The sequence below is a fragment of the Camelus bactrianus genome, chromosome 4 (assembly GCF_048773025.1).
Source record: "Camelus bactrianus isolate YW-2024 breed Bactrian camel chromosome 4, ASM4877302v1, whole genome shotgun sequence".
NCBI classification, from domain to species: Eukaryota; Metazoa; Chordata; class Mammalia; order Artiodactyla; family Camelidae; genus Camelus; species Camelus bactrianus.
Genome location: NC_133542.1, coordinates 22292794 through 22318292, shown reverse-complemented (window position 1 = coordinate 22318292; position 25499 = coordinate 22292794). Strand labels below are relative to the sequence as shown.

General features: G+C 36.2%; 1 protein-coding gene across 3 annotated transcripts; it reads left to right on the top strand.

Annotated features, from left to right (window-relative positions):
- The first annotated feature begins 66 nt into the window (after nucleotides 1–66).
- Nucleotides 67–25269, top strand: SNAPC3 (small nuclear RNA activating complex polypeptide 3). 3 transcript variants are annotated; one of them, XR_012506349.1, is made up of 10 exons: nucleotides 69–428; nucleotides 1136–1213; nucleotides 6689–6773; nucleotides 13655–13759; nucleotides 15458–15607; nucleotides 17534–17616; nucleotides 18951–19115; nucleotides 21657–21764; nucleotides 22934–23556; nucleotides 24374–25269. XR_012506349.1 is itself a non-coding variant. In XM_010946042.3 (9 exons), exons 1-9 carry the CDS (start codon nucleotides 112–114, stop codon nucleotides 23079–23081), a joined length of 1239 nt encoding a protein of 412 aa, XP_010944344.2. In that variant the 5' UTR covers nucleotides 69–111; the 3' UTR covers nucleotides 23082–25269. The 3 variants fall into 3 exon arrangements, 1 of the variants encoding a protein (XP_010944344.2); XR_006721684.2 differs by lacking the exon at nucleotides 24374–25269 and having other exon boundaries at nucleotides 67–428; nucleotides 19078–19115; nucleotides 22934–22962; XM_010946042.3 differs by having other exon boundaries at nucleotides 22934–25269.
- Nucleotides 25270–25499: the final 230 nt, after the last annotated feature.

The window sequence follows — 25499 nt, the reverse complement described above, 5'->3', positions numbered from 1 at the left end:
GCCTGCGCAGCCCCGCTGCTCGCCGTCCTAGGCCACTTGCAACTACAAGCCCCAGCATGCTCCGCGAGGCCTTGATCGGCCGGCTTTCTCAGGGAAGGGAGTGGGGCGAACATGGCTGAAAGCTTCCCTGGCGGCCCAACGTGCGGCGGGATGGGTGGCAGGCAGGACCCGATCCCCAACAGTGGCGGCTGCAACTTTCCAGAGTATGAGCTTCCTGAGCTAAACACGCGCGCTTTCCACGTGGGCGCCTTCGGGGAGCTGTGGCGTGGCCGGCTGCGCGGGGAAGGGGACTTGTCGCTGAAGGAGCCGCAGGCACCGGCGCTGCCTGGGGACCAAGAGGTCGCCGACTCCGGCCTGGAGGATGCAGCCGTCGCCCGGGATCTGGGCTGTAGCCTGGGAGCGGCAGCCGAGCTGAGGGCAGTGTGCGGGTGAGTGCGGGGCCCAGGGGCTCTTGCGGCTTGGGGTCAACCGGGGTGCAGCCTTGCTTCTGCGTTCCGATGGGACCTACCCTTGGGCGGGCCTGTGGTTTACTCCCCGGGGTAGAAGGACCGCCCTTTAAAGCTTTCAACCTGCTGGAGCTTTCCCGGAACAACGGTAGAAATCCCGTGATCCGAATGCAAAATTTCTGCTAGTTGGAGTGAAAGGACCAGAGAGATGCATAAAAGATTAAATTTTCTATTCAGTAGTTTTTAAAGTATTTGTTAACGTATAGAAGCAATCCGTAACAGCGACGTATATCTGCCATTGGCAGACACTTTGATGTTGGAGGAACCTTAGAATGATGAGGCTGTAAGATTTAACCGGAAGAGTGTTAAAACCTTGATTTTTTCTGGTCTCTTTTGGGCACCTCTTGGTATGCTATTACTGAGATTTTCCCCATAGTGCCTTATTTGGGTTGAAAATATAAAAATAACGATCTCTTTCCCCATTTAATCATATTGGCCGCCTTCAACCAGCCATATATCCTTTTCTTTGTAGACTATCGGCACAGAATTCGCCTTTAATTCTCGTCTCCTCAGAGCCGCCTGCTGGGTTTTATCTAATTTCTTAATTATTCTGTGGTGTGTTTAGGACACAACCCCAACTCGCTAAGTCCTAGATGCGTGATTGCTTTTTTTGTTTGTTTTTGTTTTAGCCTTGATAAACTGAAGTGCCTCAAAGAAGGGGAGGATCCGGAAGTCATCCCAGAGGATGCAGACCTAGTGACTTTGGGGTATGGAGGACTTTGCTTTTATTACATGCTAGTTATTAAAAAATTTTTTCAGCATTATATTCAAACGTTGATAGTATAGTATTGTTATCACCCCAGCCCCTAAATTCAACCGTTGTTAACATTTGGCCGTATTTGTTTCAGCTGTATGTGTTTGAGATACCTGCTGTGTATCTTTTTCTATTGCTGAACCATTCAGTAAGTTACAGACATCATGATAATTTGTCCCTAAGTATATATCAGCATATAGCTCCTAAAAGTATCATTCTCCTACTTAACCCGAGTGGTATTATTATACCTAAGAAAATTAACAGTAAATGCATTAACTCTAATATCCAGCGCCTTCTCAAATTTGTGTTTAAGTGTTTATAAAGGTACAGTTAATCCAGTTAGATTTTTGAATGCAAGCTAAATACTCTTGATAGTACTTCTCAAATTATTTCAAGCTAGATACTCTGATAGTGTGATAAAGGACTGCTATTTTAAATTTTTTGACAGATCCATACTTTTGTAAAGTAGGATAAAAATGAAATACTAGAAAAATGGAATTGAAAGACAAACAATAAAACTCCAAATTTTTTATGATTAAATTCAGTAAAAGTACTGTCATGTTGCTGTGAACATTTCTAAATGCTTCCTTTCAATGTCTGTACTGATTGGATAACAATTAACTCACAAATCAGTTCCAGTCTGCCAACCACATTTTGAGAAACACTGCTCTACGGTAATACTGTTACAGAGAAACTGCGTGTGCAGTTGTGAAATTTATCATTGCCAGTTTGTAGCCCTCTTACTTCGCATCATCTCAGCTGTCATCCTTTATCCTACTTTTTCTGTTGTTCCCCCTCAAAAATGTAGGCAGGTATTTCGGCTCTACCTTGATTTCTTTTGTAATTAACTGCCAAATCTGTTTCTCTTATCCCCGTTGCTGATGTTTACACTTACAACACTTGGAGCACTACAGAAGGTTCCCGTCTTTCCTAGGTCCTGTTTTTGCTCCTGATTTATCCATCATGCTATCACGTAAGGGTGCTTGTTTGCTGAGAAATTGTCAATGGTCAACCTCTCCTCTATAGGCAAATTTCAGATTCCTTACTTAGATATTTGAAGCCTTCCACATAGCCCCAGTCTGCCTTTCCTGACTTATTTTCAACCGTTTTCTCTTTCAGTGGCTGAGAATGCCCATGGCCCTTCTCCCAGCTGAAACCTACCCCATCTTTGAGACCCTAAGATTCCTTTTCACTTCTCTACAACTCACCTGTCTCCCTTAGGGATTGTATGCACTGGTAATGTCTACAGCTCCTCTAACATTTCTAAAGTTCTTGAAGGCTCGTTGGGAATCCAGACTCCTTCATCTGTGTGTTGCCCTTAAGCCTGTTGCACTGCTTTGCTCCATTTGGTGTTCTTTAACTACTGTTGATTGATCAATTGGATTTATTTATTTATTTTCCTTAAAATGCATCTCTGACCGTGTCTCTCTCTTAAAACCTTTCAGTGGCTTCTAGGCAAAAGTCCTGAGTTCTTAAGTGGATCACAAAGGCCTCTATAGAATGGATCTTGCTGATCTTTTCAACTCTGTATCTCTGCAGTGCTCCAGCCACAATACACTTTTTGACTTCCTAGAATGTGCTCTCTCACTCCAGGCCTTGGCCTAGAACACTTACTCTCCTTATCACCCTCGTTTTGCAGACTTCAGTTTATCTTTCAGGTCTTAGCTGAAGGAGTAAGGACTCCATCTAGCTCCCCCTTTATGCAAATATAGTCCCCCCCCCCCGCCATACTTCCCTGTTGAAATACTCATCACACTTATAATGTACTTATTTAATTTTGCATTCTAGCTAGAACTTAGAAGTTCCATAAGCTATGTCTGTCATAAACACATTGCTATATCCCCCATTTCTAGATTTTTGGTACATAATAGAGTCAGTAGATATTTGTAGAATGAGTGGGATAAACTAAACTTGCAAAAACCTAAGGAAATGATTTTTTAGAGCTTGGCTGGAAAAAGAAAGTTGATAATAATTATAAACAAAGCAAACTTTTTTTTGCTATAGTTAATTACATGCTAATTGGCTTATAGTGGTTTTATTAAACTGTGTGAAATAATAAGTTTCAGACTGCTTTACGTAGTACTACTTCCTCTGGCTGTTTTCTGTTTCTTGATCAACTGGATCTCCTGGGTTGTCTTCTAGTCCCTTCCATGGGAGATATGAGTAAGAGAATTATGTGTATATTCTAATATAAAAGGAGCTAGTACAGATTTCCTTGAATGGGATTATTTTGATGTATTGTGAAACTTTTATATTTAAAATAGGACTCACATTAATCTTAGCAGTACCACAAGTAAACTAGACCTGTGCCAAAAGCCAGAAATCTGTTTCTCTATGCTTTCTTTTTCCCTAAACCTTCCTTTGTTCTCCCCACCAATAACTTAAAAATATAAAGGTAAAAACAAAATCTAAGTACATGACTCTTCCATTATGACATAAAATAAACAACATTTTACAGTTTTTCTTTTCCCCAATGGAGCTATTGGACTCATTTTATGTGTGTTAGTGGGGAAAAAGGCACTTGTTAAGAGATTGACTCTCCTTTGATGCTGTTCTCCTTAATCCACAGCAAACTAAATAACTTACCTTGAGCACTTTTGAGATTTTTTTAGACTACTTAAGAGAAAATCTTAATTCCTCGGAATAAAAGAGACACTTGTTACTACATGTGTGCTACTGAAACTTATCCGTCATCTCAGAAGCTTGACCAATGTTGTTTTTAATACAGTAGCATATAAATAGAATATTTAAGAATATAACTTAAGACATATTTCCAGAATTGGAAAAAATTCCAAATCTACAAATTAAAAGGGCTCACTGGTTACCTGGGAAAATTAACCCCAGTATTATCAACTCTGAGACATATCTAGTAAAATGATTAAACAAACAACTAGAGAACATAATGGTAGAGAAAATCCCATTTACAGTAGTCAAAAAGGTTAAATACTCAGGAATAAATTTAATAAAAAATGTGTAAAGCTGAAGTAAGGAAAAATTTTAAACACTCCTGACAGACTCAGAAAAAGTCTTGAAAAAATTGAAAGATATCCTCTGTTCTTGAATAGGAATACTAAGCATTATAATGTTGTCAGTTCTTTCTAAGTTAATTTATAAATTAAATGCAATCCCAAGAAAAATACCAAAAGTATTGGTTATTTTATGGAGTTAATTGATAATAAAATTCATATGGAATATATGCAAGAATAACTAGGGAAAACCGGCAGGGGGGATTGTGAGTGCCTAGTAATTTTATCACATATTAAAATATACTACAAAGTCTTTATAATTAAAACAGTAGGTCCTAGCCCATGAATGGACAAATAGACTAATGGAATAGAAGAGAAAGTCCAGTTAGATTCAAATGTGTATGGAAATTTAGTATGACACTATGCACAAGAATAAACTCCCAAGGGATTGGGATCAAAATGTAGAGAATGAAACATACAAATCTTGGTGTAATGAAAGGCTTTCTAACTATGATTTAAATCTAGAAGCAATAAAAGGGAAAAAGTTGATAAAATTAACTGCATAAAAAATGAAAAAATTTGCATGACAAAAACACCATAAATAAAGTCAAAAGACAGCTGCTAGACTTGGAGAAAATATGTACCACAAAGAGCCAATAACCCTAGTATATAAGAGTTAAAAGTTGAGGTGCAAAAACACAAAGGGAGAATGGAGAAAAGATGTGAACCAGTAATTCATACACAAAAAGGATATAAAATAACTCAAAAACATATAAAAATGTGCATCTTCATAATTAGAGAAATGCAAATTAAAATGACAAATACCTTCATTTTCTTATCAGACTAGCACAAATTTTAAAATATACATTCTTTTGATGAGGCTGAGGGGAAATGGGCCTTTTCATACATTCCTGATGGAAATGTAAATTGATACAAGCCTCCTCTAGGGAGACTTGGTAATACCTCACCCACAATTACATAGGCACTTTTTGACTCAGCAGTCCCACTTCTTACAATCTATTGAAGATGCACCTCGAACAGTATGAAAATATGTTCAGGGTTATTCGTTACAGCATTGTTTGTAATCGAAAATATTTGAAATACCCTAAATATACATGTATAGGAGAGTGTCGAAGAAATTGTAGGAGATCCACACAGTGGAGTATTGTGCAGTTATACTAAAGGATGAGGAAGGATGGACCAATAGAAAGACAGCTATGTGTACATATGTGGGTTAGTGTGTGTGTGTATATATATATGTTTCCTACCTCTCTCTGCTGAGAGTCCTAGAAGCAGTGATTGCAGTAACAGTGTGAATGCTTCATGCTCAGAGATAGGTCTCTAAACCTCTCTACAATGAAGGAATTAAGGCTCCTAGGAGAAGTGGTTGATTCCAGGGCTGAGATACAAAAATACAGGATGAGCCCTGAGCATCTTAGGGTGCCAGAAAGTAAGGAAATCCTCAAAAAAAAAAAAAAAAAAAGTGTCAACTTGTGGAAAGAACAGGAGCCAATCTGGAGGATCTCCTAATGGCCAAAACTAGAACAATTTGAGCAACAAAATAACAATAGTGTTAGCTTTTAACTTATTGAATGAAGTAAGTATCTATCAATTCTTACTAATAATATAAATGACTGAATAAATAAATAGGAGGAAAGAGGCAAGTCTTCCTCATAGTACCAATGAATAAATGTAAAAGGAGGGGAAAAGAGAATCACCATGAGGCATATAGCACAGTATAATGTTGCAGACAAAAGCTCCTGATGAATGCAAAAATTCCTGGATAAAGGTTTGAGGAGAAACAAGATTTGCATAGTTTCAAAGTATCTCCCCACCAAACACATCAGATACCAAGGAAAAGAAAGTGTCTTTCTAGCATAGGAACCTGGCAGACAGGAACTTAACCAAGGTAAACATCTCCAGGAATAAGACATACTAACATTATGAACCTCACGGTAAGACAGTGAGGATACCATCATTCTTATGGTATTCTTGCCAAAAACTATATACTTACTCCAATTATGAGGAAGCAGCAATTAAATCCAAGTTGAGGGACATTCTATGAAATAACTGATTAGGGCTCTTTGAAAGCGTCAAGATCATAAAAGACAGACCGAGGAACTATAAGACTACCGGGGAGAGGAGAAATAAATATAATGTGGTATCTGCATAGGATCCTGGGACAGAAAAATAAAGCACTAAATTTTACAATTTGGGTAATTCAAAAAAGATGTATAGTTAATAATACTGTATTAATGTTAATTTCCTAGTCTTGATAATTATCCTATGATCATGTAAGATATTAACATAGGGAAAGCCAGGTAAGAGATATAAGGGAACTCTTTATACTGTTTTTGCAGCCTTTCTTTAAGTCTAAAATTAGTTCAGAATGAAAATTAAATATTAAAGATATTTTTGAAGCCCCAGTAAAGAATGTTGAAGTTTGATTTTTTTTATAACAGGGTTAGAAAGAGACTTCTGGAACATCGGGAAGAAACCATAACGATAGATCGGGTCTGCAGACAAGAGACATTTGCTTACGAGATGGTAAAAGTCTTTTCTTTTTCACCTTTTCCCCTGAAACAGGCTGTCATTGGATGTTAGTGGTGTCAGTGATGGCTATGTGGTGGCTTTATGTTGGGTATGCTTAGTTGGAAATGAATTGGAGAAACTTGACCGGCAATGGGAATAGTAGAAAAAAAAAAGGACCCGTAAAATTCAAGTGATGTCACATTTTACTCTCAGATCTCTGCCTCTATTTTTATTTTGCTTTGGTCTTGCTCTCTGTTTAAGGCTAATTTCATGCCTTTCACTACCCTATTTCTGGTATTTTTATTCTGTTCCTGACTTTGGTTTAACTATATCCTCTCCTAGTGCATCATCTTTTAAGTAAAACCTTCAGAAAAATTTAAGATGATGAATAATGAGGAATTAAGTGTTAGTAGACACGATGGATTCATCAGTACATAGTCTCCGAACATTTTCGTCGTCCCAAACAGAAACTCTATACCCATTGAACACTAACTCCCCGTTCTCCCTTCCTCCAGCTCCTGGTAACCTCTGTTCTACTTTCCGTCTCTGTGAATAAGTGGAATCATGCAATATTTGTCCTTTTGGTCCAGCCTGTTTTACTTACTGTAGTGTTCTAATGGTTCATCCATGCTGTAGCATGTGTTAACATTTCATCCCTTTTCATGGCTGAATAATATTCCATTGTATGGATATAGCACATTTTGTTTTCATCTGTCGTTGGCCGTTCGGGTTATTTCTGCCTTTTGACTATTGTAACTAATGCTCTTATGAACATCAGTGTGCAAGGATCTGTTTGAGTCCATTTTGAACTCTTTTCAGTTTATACCAAGGAGTGGAATTGCTTGGTCATTTGGTAATTCTAGGTTTAACATTTTGAGAAACCACCAAACTGTTTTCCACAGGGGCTGTATTATTTTATATTCCCACCAGCCATGCAGGAAGGCTCCAATTTCTCCACATTCTTCACAACACTTAATATTTTCTGGGCTTTAATAATAGTCATCCTAGTGGGTGTGAAGTGGTATTATGATTTTGATTTGCATTTCTTTAATGATTATTGATGCTGGGCATCTTTTGATGTGCTTTTTGGCCATTGTATATCTTCTTTGGAGGAATGTCTATTCAAGTCCTTTGCATCCTTTGGCAGTATTTAAATTGGCTTGTTTGTCTCTTTGTTTTTAATTTGTAAGAGTTCTTGGTGTGTTCTGGATACTAGACCCTTACCATGTGTATAATTTTAAAATATTTTCATCAGTCCTATGGATTGTCTTTTCACTCTCTTAATAGTGTCCTTTGATGTACAGAAGATTTTTAATTTGATAAAATTTGATTCATTTGGTTTTTTCTTTTGTTATCTGTGCTTTTGAGGCTATACTTAAGCAACGATCACCAGATCCAGTGTCATGAAGATGTTGTTTTACCTTGTTTTCTTGTAAGAGTTTTATAGTTTTAGCTCTTAGTTTAAGTTGTTGACCCATTTTGAGTTAATTTTTACATTTGGTAAAAGGTAAAGGTTCAACATCATTCTTTTGCATGTGGGTATTCAGTTTTCTTAACACTAAAGACTATCCTTTCCCTACTGAGTGGTCTTGGCACCTTTGTTGACCAAATGTTTGTTTATGAGCTCTCTGTTCTTTTTCATTGGCTTAGGCATGTCTGTCCTTAGCCTGGTACCACATTGTTTGGACTACTGTGGCTTGTGGTCATTTTTGAAATTTGGAAATGTTAGTTGTCCAATTTTGTTTTTTTCCCAAGATTGTTTTCACTATTCATGGTCCCTTGAAATTCTTACGAATTTTAGGATGAGTTTTTCCATTTCTGCAGTAAAAACAAAAAAAGCATTGAGATTTTGATAGGGATTACATCAGATCTTTATATTGTTTTGGGTAGTATTGTCACCTTAACAATATTAAGTCTTCCAATCCATGAACAAAAGGTGTCTTTCAACTTACTTAGGTTGTCTTTAATTCTATTCAACAACATTTTGTGTTTTGTGTGTGTGTGTGTGTGTGTGAGTGTACAAGTCTTCCATCTCCTTTGTCAAATTTATTACTAAGTATTTTATTTCTTTCCATGCTTTTTAAAAAATGATTGAAGTATAGTTGATTTACAAAGTTGTGTTAGCTTCTGGTGTACAGCCTAGTGATTCAGTTATACATATATGTATTCTTTTTCATTGTAATGTTCTTTGTCATTTTAGGTTATTACAAAATATTGAATATAGTTCCCTGTGCTATACAGTAAGACCTTGTTATTTATATATAGTAGTTTGTATCTGCTAATCCCAAACTCCTAATTTATCCCTCGCCACCAGCTTTTCCCCTTTGGTAACAATCAGTTTGTTTTCTGTCTGTTGAGTCTATTTCTGTTTTGTAAATAAGTTCATTTGTGTTATATTTTAGATTCCACATAGAAGTGATATCATAAGGTATTTGTCTGATTTACTTCGTTTAGTATGATAATCTCTAGGTCCATCCATGTTGCTGCAAATGGTATTATTTCATTGTTTTTTATGGCTGAGTAGTATTCCATTGTACTTATATACAACAGCTTCTTTATCCATTCATCTGTTGATGGACGTTTAGGTTGCTTCCATGTCTTGGCTGTTGTAAATAGTGCTGCTGTGAACATTGGAGTGCATGTATCTTTTCAAATTAGAGTTTTCTCTGGATATATGCCCAGGTGTGGGTTTGCTGGATCATAAGTTATCTCCATACTGTTTTCCATTGTGGCTGCACCAATTTATATTCCCACTGACAGTTTAGGAGGGTTCTCTTTTCTCCACACCCTCTCCAGCATTTATTATTGGTAGACTTTTTGATGATGGCCATTCTGATCAGTATGAGGTGGTACCTCATTGTGGTTTTGATTTGCATTTCTCTAATAATTAGTGATGTGAAGCATATTTTCATGTGCTTGTTGACCACTTGTAGGTCTTCTTTGGAGAAATGTCTGTTTAGGTCTTCTGTCCACTTTTTAATTGGGTTGTTTGTTTGTTTGTTATTGAGTTGGATGAGCTGTTTGTATATTCTGGAAACTAAACCCTTATCAGTTGCATCATTTGCAGATATGTTCTCCCAGTCGACAGGTTATCTTTTTGTTTTGCTTATGGTTTCCTTTGCTATGCAAAGGCTTATAAGTTTAATTAGGTTCCGTTTGTTAATTTTTGCTTTTATTTTATGTTGCCTTGGGGAACTGACCTAGGAAAACATTGCTGAGATTCATGTCAGATAATGTTTTGCCTATGTTCTCTTCTAGGAGATATATGTTGTCCTGTCTTATGTTTAAGTCTTTAAGCCATTTTGAGTTTATTTTTGTGTATGGTGTGAGGGAGTGTTCTAACTGCATTGATTTACATGCAGCTGTCCAACTTTTCCCTTTTGCATGCTGTTTTAAATGGAATTGTTTTCTTAATATTCTTTTCAAATTGTTTGTTGTTCCTGTATAGAAATACAGCTGATTTTTGTGTGTTGATTTTATATCCTGCAAATTTACTGAATTTGTTTATTAGCTCTAAAGTGATTTTTTACGTGTGTGGATTCTTTAGAATTTTGTACATAGAAGATCATCAGAGGTAACTTTATCTCTTTTCCAGTTTGGTTGCTTACTTGCTCTGCCTTTTTTCCTTCCTTACCTTTTTTTTTCCCTCTAATTTTTCTCGCTAGAATTTCTAGTACTATGTTGAATAGAAGTGGCAAAAGTACTTCCTTATCACTCTTTCACCGCTCAGTATTATTTTAGCTGTGGGTTTTTCATAAATGGCCTTTATCATGTTGAAGAAGTTCCCTTTGATTCCTGTTTTATTTAATGTTTTTATCAAGAAAGGGTATTGGATTTTGTGAAATGTTTTTCCTACATTAACTGAGATGATGATTTTTTTTTCTATCATTCTATTAGTGTGGTATACTACAATGATTTGCATTTGTTGAACTGCTCTTGCATCCTGAGGTTGAATTCCCCCTTGGTTGTGATATGTAATCCTTTTTATATGCTGCTGAACTTGGTTTGCCAGGATTTTGTTGACAAGTTTTCCATTTATATTCATAAGAGATATTGGCTTGTAGTTTTCATAGTGTCTTTGTCTGACTTTATCAGAGTATGCTGATTTCACAGAGTGAGTTAGGAAGTTTTCCCTCTTCTTCAGGTTTTTTGGAAGACTTTAAGAAGGATTAGTGAATTCACCAGTGAAGCCATCTAGTCCTGGGCTTTTCTCTGTTAGGAGGTTTTAAATATTTGATTCAATCTTATTACTTGGTACACTTCTATTCAAATTTTCTATTTCTCCATGAGTCAGATTTGATTCTTTCCTTCCTTCTGCTAGTTTTGGGTTTAGTTTTCTTTTTCTAGTTCCTTAGGGTATACACTTAGGTTATTGATAGGAGATTGTTCTTTTCTAATGTAGTTGTCTAGAGCTATATGTTTCCTTCTTTGTACTTCTTTTGCTGCATCCCGTAAGTTTGTTTTGTTGTGTTTTTGTTTGCATTTGTGTTAAGGTATTTTGTAATTTCCCTTGTGATTTCTTTTTTGACCCACTGGCTGTTTTAATTTCCACATGGACTTTTTCCATTTTCCTTTTGTTACTGATTTCTAGTTTCATTCCATTGTGATCAGAAAAAATACTTTTATGGTTTCAGTCTTTTAAAATTTGCTAAGACTTGGTGGTCTGTCCTGGAGACTGGTCTATGTGCCCTTGACAAGAATGTATATTCTGCTCCTGTTGGATGGAGTAGTCTATACATGTCTCCTAGGTCTAATTGGTTTACAGTGCTGTTCAACTCTTCTATCTCCTTATTAGTTTTTTATATGGGTGGTCTACTTGTTATTTAAAGTGGAGTATTCCAGTCTCCAAGTATTATTGTAGAACCATCTGTTTTCCCTTCAGTTCTGTCAATTTTTGCTTCATGTATTGTGAGGTTCTATTGTTAGCTGCATATATGTTTGTAATTATTGTATCTTCTTGCTGGAGTGTACCTTTCATTAATATATAATGTGCTTCTTTGTCCCTTGTAACCTTTTTTGACTTAAAGTCTGTTTTGTCTGACTGTAATATAGCCACCTCAGCTTTCTTTTGGTTACTATTTGTATGGAAGATCTTTTCCTTCTTTTTACCTTGAGTCTCTCTTTGTGTCTTCATATCTAAGGTGAGTCTGTTGTAGAGAGTGTATCGATGGATAACATTTTTTTATCCAATCTGCCAATCTTCTGCCTTTGTAATAGGAGTGTTTAGTCCATTTACATTTAAATTAATTACTGATGAGAATTTATTCTGTTGTTTAGCTATTTGTATGTTATATAGTTTTTGTTCTTCAGTTCTTTCATTATTGCCTTTTTTGTTCGTTACTTAACTGAATTTTTGTGGTATATCCTCTTGATTGCCTTCTTTTTTCCTTCTGTATATGTTCTACTTACTTTCTGAGTGGTTATCTTGGGGATTACAATTAATATCATAAACTTACTAGGTTGTTACCTAGTTTTAGTAATATGAGCTTTTTCAGTAGTATCCATATGCTCTGCTATACATCTGTCTCTCCCCTTTGTGTGGTTTTTGTCACAAAATACATCTTTATAGCTTATGTGTTTGTTAACATAATTTATAAATACAGTTTTAGGCATTTACTTTTGAAATCACATAGGGAAAGAAAGAAGTTACAAACCAAAAGTACAGTAATTCTGCCTTTTATGTTTACTTATGCTGTTACCTTTATCAGTGTTCCTTACTTCTTCATACAGATTCGAGTTACTGTCTAGTGTCTTTTCATTTCAGCCTGAAGAACTCTAGCATTTCTAATAAGAGGCAAGTACTGATAATGGATTTGCTCAGATTCTGTTTATCTGAAAATGGCTTAGTTTCTCCTTCATTTCTGACGGATAGATTTGCAAGGTGTAGTATTCTTGGTTGATAGTTTTATTTATTTTTTGTTCTTCATGGCTTTAAATGTTCTTCAAGGCATGGCTCCCCACTGCCTTCTTGTCTCCATGGTTACTGGTGAGAAACCAGCTTTTAATCTTATTGAGGAACCTGATTTCCTTTAGTTCTTTGTGGTTTCTTTTAGCTCATTGAGTGCATTTTAGACAGTTGATTTGTTGTCTTTGACTAGTAATTTCAGTGTTTGGGCTTCCTTAATGGTAATTTCTGTCAAATTCATTTTTTCTTACGAATGGGCCATGTTTTCCTGTTTCTGTATGTGTTTTTATAAGTTTTTGTTGAGAACTTGATATTCTGAGTATGATTTTTACTTGTTGAGGCCTGGAGCTGTCTGTGACTTTTCCAAACTATCTTTCCAATGTGTGTATTCCTTGTGTACAAGCATACCTTATTATATTGCACACACTTTATTGCACTTCGCAGATACTGTGATTTTTTTATGAAATGAACATTTGTGTCAACCCTGCATTGAGGAAGTGTGTTGGCACCATTTTTCCAACAGCATTTACTCACTCGGTGTCTCTGTCACATTTTGGTAATTCTCAAGATTATTTCCAACTTTTTCATCTTTATTGTATTTGTTATGGTGATCGGTGATCACTGATGTTACTACAACTTGTTGAAGGCTCAGAATATGGTTAGCATTTTTTAGCAATAAAGTATTTCTAATTATAGTATAGGCATACTGCTTATATTACACTTGATAAACTATAGTATAGTGTAAATACAACTTTTATGTGCATTGGAAAACCAAAAAATTCATGTAACTTGCTTCATTGTGATATTTGTTGTTACGGTAATCTGGAGCTGAACCCAAAATACCTCCAAGGTATGCCGTGTGGTCACTGAGGTTTCTTTTTCATTATCTCTGGTCAGCCAGTGTGACCTGAGCAAGATATTTTGTGCACTGCCTCTGATCTGGGTCATAGTGTCGGATTTTAGGTCTCATTAATTTGTTTTCCTTCTTCAGGAGTCACATGCCATAGGAAAAAAGCCTGAAAATCCAGCAGACATGATTGAAGAAGGAGAGCTTATCCTATCTGTGAATATCTTGTACCCTGTTATATTTCATAAGGTCAGTAGTAAAACCTTTTGGACTCACAGATCATAAGTGACTTTTGTCAAAGAGTTTAATTATTTGAAGTTACATTACTTAGGGTTCAAAATAAATGGAAACATATGCTGTCTTATCTGACATTCTGTCTATATTACTGAGTTTTTTGTTTTAGAAGGAATAGTATAAATGAGGTCAAATTTCAAATACTCTCTTGAGTAATACGATTACAGTTACAGCATTGGAACGTATACCTGATTTCTGCGCTAGTAGCAACTGAATATTATATAAATCCACAGTGATTCTGATTATATGAATTCCTGAGGGTTTTTTTTTTTTTTTGCAGAAAAACTGGTAAAGAAGGGGAGTAGTCTTTGTTCACTAATTCACAATTCATGGGAAATTATTGAACTAACTAAAACCATCTCTTCTTAGATGAAAATGCAGAAGTTCATAGGTCAAGGGTATTCAGGAATGTCCTAGTTCTAATAAAAAGAACTCTGTCCCACCCAGAGTGTATATATTCTTGCTTCCCCAACTAAGTGTATCATAAACTTTGATGAGATTCAAGTGAAATACTACTGTAGATGAACTGCACTTGTGAATAAATGGGCTTTGGTGAACCATCTGGGATATAGTTAGTACTAATTACCTTGTTTGATTAAGATCTCAAATTATCAATCAGAGAAAACAAAGCAAAGCAAAACCAATAAAAGCAAACCTCTGGGTTTATAACATGAGGGTAGTGCATAGATTGCTTGACTTCAGTGAGGTAACTTCCAGGAAATTTTAAAAGAAAGTGAAATTATATTCCAAAGGCTCTTCAAGCTAATGTCATTTGAGTAGTATTTTGATTATAAACTTTACCTTAAACTAAAAAAGTTTTATTGCCAAGTGTTTTAGTCCATCCTGGCTACTATAACAAAATAGCACAGACTGGGTACCTTATAAGCAACAGAAATTTGTTTCTCCCAGTTCTGGAGGCTGGAAGTGTAAAAGCATGGTGCCAGCCCTCGAAGGCCCCACCTCCTAACACCATCACACTGAGCCTTAGGAATCCAACTTGTAAATTCTGGACAAACATAAGTAGTGACCAAGTGTCTCAGTGTACTCCTGGGATTTTAATTTATGGAGCTGACTGAGTGACAGCTCTGGAGGCCAGTGCCATTGAAAGAAAATTTTTATTATTTACACTTCCTGAGAGGAGGGGATGTGCTGTGCCATGCAGGGCCACGGGGGAAGCACCAGTGTATTATATTTAGGAGGCAGAAAAGAGCAAGGGGAAGGCATAGGCCACAGCCATTATTGGAGTTTCCACAGGAAGGGCAAGGCAGGGCAGAGTAAACAGTCTGGGATGGGCTAGCTTGAATAATTCCAGTGGGTCTGGGCTGCCCTAGTTGTCTGGTACCTGGCTCTGGGTCGATTTAGGACAGGGGAAATACTGGCTTGGCATATGAGAGTTAAGGAAGGAACATAGTTTGAGAGAATGGGCTTTGGGTCACAGGGGAGATGTAAACAGCTTTGGTGATTAGTTGGGACCTACAATTCATAGATGCTGAGTAGACAAATACAGAATCTAAGAAAATGCAGGACACCATGTTATGGGGATAACTTAAATTAAGGAAACCACTAAATTAGTTGACCTCATCATGACAGGATTTATAGTTTAAATGCTTTGTCTCTAAGTGAACACTGAACTGTTTACCATCTGACTTTTAGCACAAAGAACACAAACCCTACCAGACGATGCTGGTATTGGGCAGTCAGAAGCTCACGGAACTGAGGGATTCCATTTGCTGTGTCAGTGACCTCCAGATAGGTGGGGAATTCAGCAACACTCCTGACCAAGCTCCTGAGCACATCAGCAAAGTAAGGTGATTTTTTTTTTCCTAACCCCCATAAGACAAGAGGAAATAATTATAATAAGCTGAAGAAATAGTGATTACTCTAGCAGGCTTATGAACATTGCAGTAAATGCTTTCTTCTTCTGTGCCATTCCATCAAGTCTGTTTCTTCCCTTCTCTTTATCATCAAGACTTTTTCAAAGATTAGGCTATCCCTGGTTTTGATTTCTTCATCTCCCATTTATTTCTCAACACTTCTTTGTATACTCTTCTTTCTAAGGTCATAGGACCACCTAATTTTCTAACCAATAGGTCTCTTTTCCATGTTCATATAGCTTGACCTCACTTTAGCAGTGGAATCTGCTGTTCTCTCTCCTCTTTCAAACTCTGTATGAGTTTGTCTGTTATAACTGCCCCCAGCAAAGCGTTGGAGAGCATCACTGCCTAGAGAAGAAGCTGTCAGTCCAAGGACCAGAGCAGCCAGGGCCCTAACACCTGTTGTTGGTCCTTGCTGGTGTTTCCCAGGGTGCTGCTCTCAAAGGGAGAGGGTAACCCTACATACCAGCTGGATCAGGATAGAAGGGAGCAAAGTGGTAGGCTGGCCACCCCGTTTTCAGAAGGGATTGCTTACCCCAATAAAGTAGTAGGGCCTTAATCCTTCTGAATTTCATATAGAGCAAGTTTGACCTAATTGTGTTACCTGGTACAGCTCTGGCAGAGGACCTCAGATTTACTGGCATACTTAACAGGGACAGCTTCTCCTGTAGATCAGTGAAAAGATGTTTGGAACAATGAGAATGGGGGTAGAGTTTGGACAGGAACCATCACAATCTCTTCTTTTGCTCATTCCTTTGCCATCAGCTACATAAGTGTTGTCATAACTTAGGTTTCATCTTAGTTCTTATTCTAAATTCTTCTCCTGGGCAAATGTGGGTAAGAGATCATAGAAAAATCTTTTCTGATACCTTTATTTTCTCAGTGAAATAAACAGCAAGGTTTTCAGCTGAAGGTAAGCCATGAGAAAAAGATGCTGGCAGTTTCAGAAGGAATTAAACAGTAACCCTGAAAAAGGGCAGAGTGCATCCACTATAGAGAGGTGGTAAAAATGCCCAGCAGCACTGAAGCTGAGTGAGAATGTCCAGTAGGCACTTAAAAATAATGGGTCTAGAAAACAAGAGAGAATGTGGCTAGAGAGACTTACAGAGACCAGCGTATACTTAAAGCCATGAAAACTGAAGTGTCTGATGCCAATGCTGGGTTATCTGTAGATGGGGGATTCTGTTATGAAGCCAGGATTAAGGGACCACCCCTCTGATGGAAAGCCTGGTAGACTGAAAGTTGAAACATGAGGGTTCAGACCATTTGTGCACCTACTGTGGTACTTTGGTCAAGATTGCTTGAGTGAGAATAGAAATTCACATTCTGCCTGGCTGAGTTATTGAAAATACAGAGAGAGAATTTTTATAAAGGCCCACTGAAAATACAAAACAAACGACAGAACAGCAGAACTCCATGATCATTGTTATCACTGCAGAAACGTCAAAGATCTAACTTTGTTTAGTTTTTAGTTCTGATACCCAAAATGTCACTGCTCTGTCTGCATATAATAAAATAATATTGAAGTTTATTTCAGTTCTAATTGGGTTCCTTTCATGAATCCGAGGAGAATATACACATTTAAATCAAATCTAGTGATTAAAACAGCAATAGGATAAAATTGAAAATAGCAGAAAGGATTGTGTCCTTACACCTTTACCCCTGCTATCTAACATCCTTGTCACATAAGAGGTTCCCATTAAGTGTTAAATAAATAAATGAGCTGAGCATATCTGTGAAGTTTCATGAAGTTATTGTAAAACAGTGTGATTTTTATGACAAATATGGAATCCTTAAAGCAGTTTCATAATTGTTAATACTGAGCCTTCTCTCAATGCGATCTGTTTTCTTCTAGGACCTGTACAAATCAGCCTTCTTTTATTTTGAAGGAACATTTTACAATGATAAAAGGTACCCTGAGTGCAGAGATTTGAGCAGGTATACTTTCCAAAAATCTTCTCAAAGTCTTTTCTGTTTCTAGTTGTCAAAATAGTGGTGTCTCCACAAATCCTCTTATTGGTCCTTATTGTTAAGGATCTTTGCCAAGGAATTACTTTGTTAGATTGTTTTGTTTATTTGAGGGTTAAAAATTATGTTTTTAAAATATTTTCCAAGTTATTTCATCTGGTTGACCTAGGTTATAAGTTAATCAAATTTTTTTCCCAAGAAGAAAATTTTCTTACCAAAGACACACCTACACTCTAATTTCAAGATCTTTGTCAGCTATCTCAAATTATTTTTTAAATATATTATCAACTCTTTTAGAAATTACAGTAAGTCTTGAGTTTAGCCTTAGATACATCTAAAAAAGATTAAATCCCACTTAAACACGCTTTATTAATCTCTGTTCTTCATATTTAGGTGATAGTAAATTAATCTTTCACTATTTTTTCTGCTTGTCTAATGTATTCCATTATTCGCCCTAGGAGTGTGTGTGTGTATATATATATGTGTGTGTGTATATGTATATATAGTTGCTTAAGTACATAACATGAAAAATCTTTATCTAATATCATTGCCTACATAAAAGCATTGCTGTACTTTTATTATTAGTGACGTGGCAGCTACAGTATATATGTATATTTTTTCTGAGAGTTTTAAATAAATTCTTACTATAGTCATTTACATCCATATTCTAATGCAGCAGTTCTTGGACTTGGGTCTCTGCCAAAAAAGATTTACTCCTTTGTAAACAATTGAGGACTCCAAAGAGCTGTTTATGAGGATTATAACTGTAAATATTTATCATATTAGAAACTGAAACTAAGAAATATTTTAAATATTAACCAGTTTTATTGAACTATAGTTGATTTACGGTTGTGTAAAATTAACTGATTTAAATAGTCCCATTAGTTACCATTAATAACATTTCTGTGAAGAATGACTGTTTTCCAAAACAAAATAGTGAGAAGGGTGTTATGTATTTTCCATTCAATCTGAAGTGCTAACACACATCACATAGCCTCCAGAAAACTGGTACATTTATGAGAGAATAAGTTGAAAAGGGCAAGTGATATTTTAGGATTATTGTAAAGGTGACTTTGGCCTCACAAACCTCTGAGGGGTCTCAGGACCATGCTTTGAGAACTGCTGCTCTAACTGATGCAGAGGGATTCAGAGTTCCTTCCTCCTTGCAACATGGATCAGCCACTCTGATTTTCATCTCAAGATGGTAGCTGTCCAGTTAATTGGGCGAGCTGGCTTTGGTGAAGTACTGCAGTCACAAACCATTTGTGGAGCAGTGGTACATCCTTATCCTTTCTCCCCTTCAGAACCATCATTGAGTGGTCAGAGTCCCATGATAGAGGCTATGGCAAGTTTCAGACTGCTAAGATGGAAGATTTCACCTTTAATGACTTGTATATTAAACTGGGTTTTCCTTACTTATACTGTCACCAGGGAGACTGTGAACACGTTGTTGTCATTACTGACATAAGGTAAGTGGCAGCACTCAGAACATTTTGTTGTTTGTCCTGTTTTTTTCTTTATTGCACAGGTAGTTTTGTTTTGTTTTGTTTTGTTTTTGGTTTGGTTGCAGTAAGAGGAATTAAAAGTAATCACGGCAGCTTGGGTCAAGAGCAGCAAAAATACGTGTTAGCTTTCCATACAGTGACCAACTCTGCATCCATTTGCATCTTCTATTGTCTTTTAGAAAACCTGTAATAAAAACTTTGCTGTTTATTAAAGTGTTAAAAATTTGCAAATACTTTTAAAAGTGTCTCCATTTGTATGTTAAACAGCTATTATTCAAGTAATAGTCATTCACTTTGTATATCATGTAGACCCTCTGCTTTGCAAATTTGCAGCTGTATTTCTAGGTTTCTTCTCTTTCTGCCCAAATTTGAAGGAGATAAAAGGGAACTGGGAGGGGGAGGGAGGGTATATAGCTCAGTGTTAGAATGCATGCTTAGAATGCATGAGATCCTGGGTTCAACCCCAGTATCGCCATTAAGATAAAGTAAAATTTTAAAAACTAATTGCCCCCCAAAAAAGGGGGGGGCCTACGAGGATAGGAATTCTAATATTTGATAAATATGAAGACTTCATGCTTTGATAAAGATTTAGAGTGGGAAGGCCTGAAATAGCTGGTATCTCTAATGAATAAAGCTATTTATTTCATTATTTAGGAAATCTCAATTTATGAAGGACCAATATATAGGTATAAGCCCTGCTCTTTTCTTGGTTTGGTTTTTTTCTGAGAGACAATTTTTAAGATTTTTTTTATGGACCGATGATAGACTTAAACGGTTTTATTATACTGGTAATAGGAACTGTTGGTTTCAGAACGTCCCTGCTTCCATTGTTTCTGGGTTTTAGTGACCAGTCTTCAAAAATTTACCGCCTATGCCCTCATTCTCAGGAAGCTGCCAGAAGTACCTTACACAAAGAGTAAACCTTAAAAAAGAAAAACATGGAATGCAAAGCAGAATAGATTAAGACATGAAAGGAACTCTCAGAATGATGGGAAAGGGAAGTCCCAGCATGATGGCTATAGCACAGACCTGGAGAACAGCTTAGAGCGGAGACTGGAGCAGGACAGAGGACCCAGGAAGCCTGTCCTGAGACTGCTAGACCTCCGCCTGGTGCATAACCCATATGGAGAGCACATTTACTGGTCTGTCAGAAAGCAGGGAACTGCATCAGTGACGGGTACACTGCAGCCAAATGCAAACATGGGAGAATTAGTAGCTAGAAGACTAAAGTGTTACGCAATAAAATGAACTGATAGTTGTGTGGTTTAGGGGGATGTTTAATTCATTCGTCATAATTTAAACATTAACTACCTATTTAACCAAAGTTTAGTAGTTCTGTGGAGGGATGTTAGGGAGCTATATTAAAAAGCAGATAAGAATGGAAAACAGTTGTCTCTAGGGAAGAATTGCTGAAGCAAGAGCCAGGAGAGCTCATAAGCCTCCTAGATTTCTATGACTTAAAGTTATACATGTTTATTTCTTCAGTAATGTGTTCTTTAAATTTTATGTAAGCTGTTCTGCTTGCTTGTCATTCAAATGAGGGGGAATGTGCATCAGAGTAAGCATAAGATGGAAGACAATCCACTTTTCTCTGGTGGTCTTAGTTTCCTTACATTTCTTACAGCATAGGCACTATACAGTGTCATTCCTTAAATTCAAGGCAATTTGCAAAAAACAGTTTACATTACATTTGCAGTGTAGGACTTTCCTAAGGAAATGTTTAAATGTAATTGACTCCAAGTAGTTTTTACCTTATAGGAGAATTTAATCATTGATGCCATTCCACAGTTTTAATAGTTGGTAAACTGTTAAGTTTATTTATTGTTTTCTGATGGTAAAGTTGATACATTGCTACCCTTTCTTACTAAAAAAAAATCAGATTTTGTAATTATCAGGGACCTTTAGAATACTCTTGTGCATTCCCTTCATTTTTCAGATGAAGAGTTGGGTCCAGCATGGTTAAGGGATTTATCCAGACCCACACAAAGCTGGTTAGTGTCATAGTGGAGACTGACTCCCACATAAAATTTCTTAATTCTGACACCTAAAACTAAAGTCCTAATTCACATTATTTCAGAAGTCAGATTTAGATTTTAGTAAAGGGGCTCTTTTAATTAAAAAAAGAAGAAAGAGCGAGCCATGTCTGTAACACATAGGCAGTTAATGGAGGGAAAATAGCACTCAGTAGACTTGCTCAAACTGTGTTCCATAAAAAGGTACTAAATGTTGAGCAGAGAAAGGATTCTCTGATGGAATACGTTAAAGAAATTCTGCCTACAGTATTTCTCCCTTCGAGTTGCAGTGCACATGGCCATAGAGGGATTTGGGAAGTTTCACAGGAAAGAAAACAATCCCAAATGGTCTTTTGGAAAAAGTGTTTTGTGGAACACAATACATTGAAAAATGTATGTACTGTGTTCTTAATTTTGAGGTAAGGATATGTTTCATTACAGATCACAGAAATTTGCACTATAATATCTTCATTTATTTTCTTATGTACAAAAGGCTTGTGCATCATGATGACTGCTTGGATAGGACACTTTATCCCCTTCTTATCAAGAAGCACTGGCTCTGGACCAGAAAATGTTTTGTTTGTAAAATGTACACTGCTAGGTAAGTGATTCTGTTTTTTTTCCTTGAGAAGTATAGGTTCTCAAAAGTCAAGTACTGATTTCAGTTTTTTTCTGTTTTGAATCTGAGGGCTTATACTTTGGGGTATAAATAATAGAAAGGGTTTTATCTAGTAGGAAAGCGCCATAGACATTAGTACAAATCAGTTTAGTAGGTTACAGCCACATTTTTAAACAATAAGGAAATGAATTACGATGGACAGTTTAAGTCCAGGGATTAGGTCAGACTTTAGTTGGGTTGATACTGGATGATGGTATCATCAGGGAGCCATGTTCTTTCTGCCTCTTGTCTGCAGTTTTACATTATTGGCTTCACCCACAGCTTCTTGATGATTAAAATAACACTGCAGCTCATTTTTAATGAGGTCAAATTATGGTTTTATAAAATTTTGTGGTTTTGCATGTTTAGGTTATGTTTAACTGTGCATCAAAGTCAAAAAGCCATTCAGAGAAAAAGGGAAGACTTTGGTGTCATTTGTTTTGGGTTCCCCACCACAATATGCTTTTCTAGATGATCAATAGGAAAACATGATAAATTAGGTATCAGATCAAAACAGAAATCAAGAAATGTTAAAATGTTATGACATACAGAATTTAGATAGACTGAAAAATACCATTTTCACTTAATACGACTTCTCAGAACAAAAAATCTCAGTTGAATTTTTATACACTCTTAACATTTTATCCTAAATTCTAGGTAAAACAGCTGGAGTTTTCAAAATAACCAGTACTAATTTATCAGTTAGAAAGATAAGCAAAAAAGTTTATCAACTCTGTAGAATCTAATATTATGGATTTTCAAGATGGCCTATTAGCAGACAACGATTATGTTCATATTAACAGTTATTTGAAGGATAGGTATGTCATAGCAAAAGTGTGGATGCTTTCAAGTATAGATTTATATTCTTTTCTACTTACCTGTTAAGTTTTTCAGAGAAGTTACCCTCTTGCCTTGCAGAGTATTGGTGGTGCTATGTCTCTACCTATATATGTGTATGCAAAATTATGTACAGGATTATAATGTATAAATAAGATAGAATGATAAGGCAGTAGTGGGAATGTTATGTTTACATATTACTGCAAGTCATAACTTCCAGCACATTCAAGCATGAAAAAGTTGATTGAAATGATGTACATCTTTTTTAACTACAGATGGGTGACGAACAATGACAGTTTTGCACCAGAGGACCCATGTTTCTTTTGTGATGTTTGCTTCAGAATGCTCCACTATGATTCAGAAGGCAACAAACTGGGGGAATTCCTCGCTTATCCTTATGTTGATCCTGGAACCTTTAATTAATAACAAAAGTGTACCCTTGTGAAATAATTGTCCTCTTGGATGGTTACTTCACTTCCAAGAAATGCCACTGAGGAACAGGATCCACTTGAAGCAGTTAGCTAAAGTTACCAGCCCTGCAAAAGTTCAAATCGCAGATTTTCCTATAAAGAAACTTGATTGTATTTAAATGCTTTGAAATATATTATTTTAGTATTTATTCCAAAGTACATTTTTTATTCCATGCTTTTTGCCCATTTTTAAGTGAATTGTCTTATTGAGTTGTAGGAGTACTGTATATGTATTCTGAATACATATCCTTTGTCAGATACAAGTATTTTGGTTTTCTCCCAGTCTGGTTTGCCTATTCACTCTGTGTCCAGAGGGCTTTTTGTTCATTATTAGCAAAATTCTCTTAACATTACATCAAGTGATGGAAGTGTTTTGAAAATTCTTTGAAGAATGTGAGAGCTACACCTTGTACCATGAGGCCTCCAAGGTAAAGATCCTTCAAATATCTGTAATAAAAATGAGGGAGAAGTTAAGGGAAAAACTGTACTTTAAAAGAAATACAGTAATAGTTAACTATTGTGTAATTTAATCTTACACTGGACACTTTTGTAATGTTAGGTTTTGGTAGAAACTAGTCTCACTAAAGACTTGGAGACTCACTATATGGATGATTATAAAGATCTTGAGTATATACTCTTACCTTCACAGAAGGAACATTTAAATTGAAGCTTCATTTTTTTGATCAGAAGTTTTTAGAATCAGAAAATGCTATTAGTTTAAAATATGTCAATTTACTATCTTTATTATCTAAAAAAATTTAAATTAGATTTTATCTAATATGACCACTGAGTGGACATGGGAAATCAAGATCCTATGGATTGCTAGCTCTGGATCACTTAATTCTTGGGCAATAATACCCGGTACTCTATATGCAAAAAGAAAACACAAGTTTGTTTTTTTTTATAATTTACCACTTTATTGTAGTAATGGAGGTGCTAGGGATTGAACCCAGGACCTCATGCATGGTAAGCATGAGCTTCATCCATTGCCCCACAAGTGTTTCTCTAGCCCAGCTCTTCCTGCTGTGATTATCCTAGTTATCCTATTCTCATTCTGGGCCGTAGGGCAACTTTGATAAATTCTGAGGTCTAGATCCATCGGAGAAAATTATGGCTACCTATATTGAAATGTCTTCTGCAAGTCTTTTTTGGTGGAAAATTTATTTCTGTTTAAGATTTTTGGGAATGCCAAAAAATAGTTCATTCTAAGTGTGTCATATTTAAATTTCATGTTCTCTTTTCTAGGTTATATTTAAATTAATCTGAATTCTACACTCCCTGGGTGGCTAAGAAAAGACATTACCATATAAATCAGAAACTGATGAAGCCTGTAAGACTATGTGTTCAAAAGGTTGACATTGAAATGTTTTATGGACTTAATTGCCACATATCCAGTTAAGTCAACTGGTATAAAGAAGACCAGTACCTATTTCTACCAGTGGTTGCATTAAGGAACTAAGATCCCCTCCATGGCTGGCCGGCTGTTACTGCCTAAAAGTTTATTTTCATGTTTCCAATGATGCTAAATTTGAACAGATTGAAAAATTCTGCTGGAAAACCATAGATTTACCTAATTCCTTAAAGTTCCACAGGTAAAAATGAATTTTCGCTTCCTTTATTGTTTAACTGCATTCCTTATAGGTCTTACATTAATATGTAAGGGTCTGTTTATTTTCATTTCATAGTCTCAAAACAGCAAATTCCAGAAAGTAGATGTCATAAAGAAGCATTAATCTATGTGTGGTACCAGTCAATTCATTTTTACTGGAAAAAGAAGATTGTCAGTTAAAACATTACTGCTACTGAAATTTTGTCCTTTACTAAGATTATTCTGCTGGTTCTTAAGGTTATTTCTTCACCAAAGTTACAAAGGCTCATATACCTTTCTATAATCATTTCCTGGTAAGATCTAGAGAAAAGGCCAACCATGTTACTCCCAGAACTTGCCAATGTATTATGTATCAGTTATACAGGTTTCCAATCAAGTTCAAGTCAAAAGAAACTCCTAACTTTGAAGGCATAAAAGATGTCTTGAAGCAGGGATTTTGTAGCTGTAAAATTCAGTATTACACATATGACTGTTAAATTACATGTATCACTTCAATGGAGTAAGCAAACATTAAAGAAAATGTTGTCATGAACTTATCAGTATCCTCTGTAGTTAGAAAATGAATCAGATTTTGATATAATAGTGGATACACATGCACAAAATCATTGTCTAGAAAAGCAGTACCTATTTTCGGCTTCAGTATCCCTTTAAGGATAATCTGATCTTTATCCCAAGCAAACTGCAGTGTCTTTATCATCTCTGAGGTTGGAGAATTACACAGCACAAATATAAATGCATTTCTGCCTGGACAGCAGCTTCTCC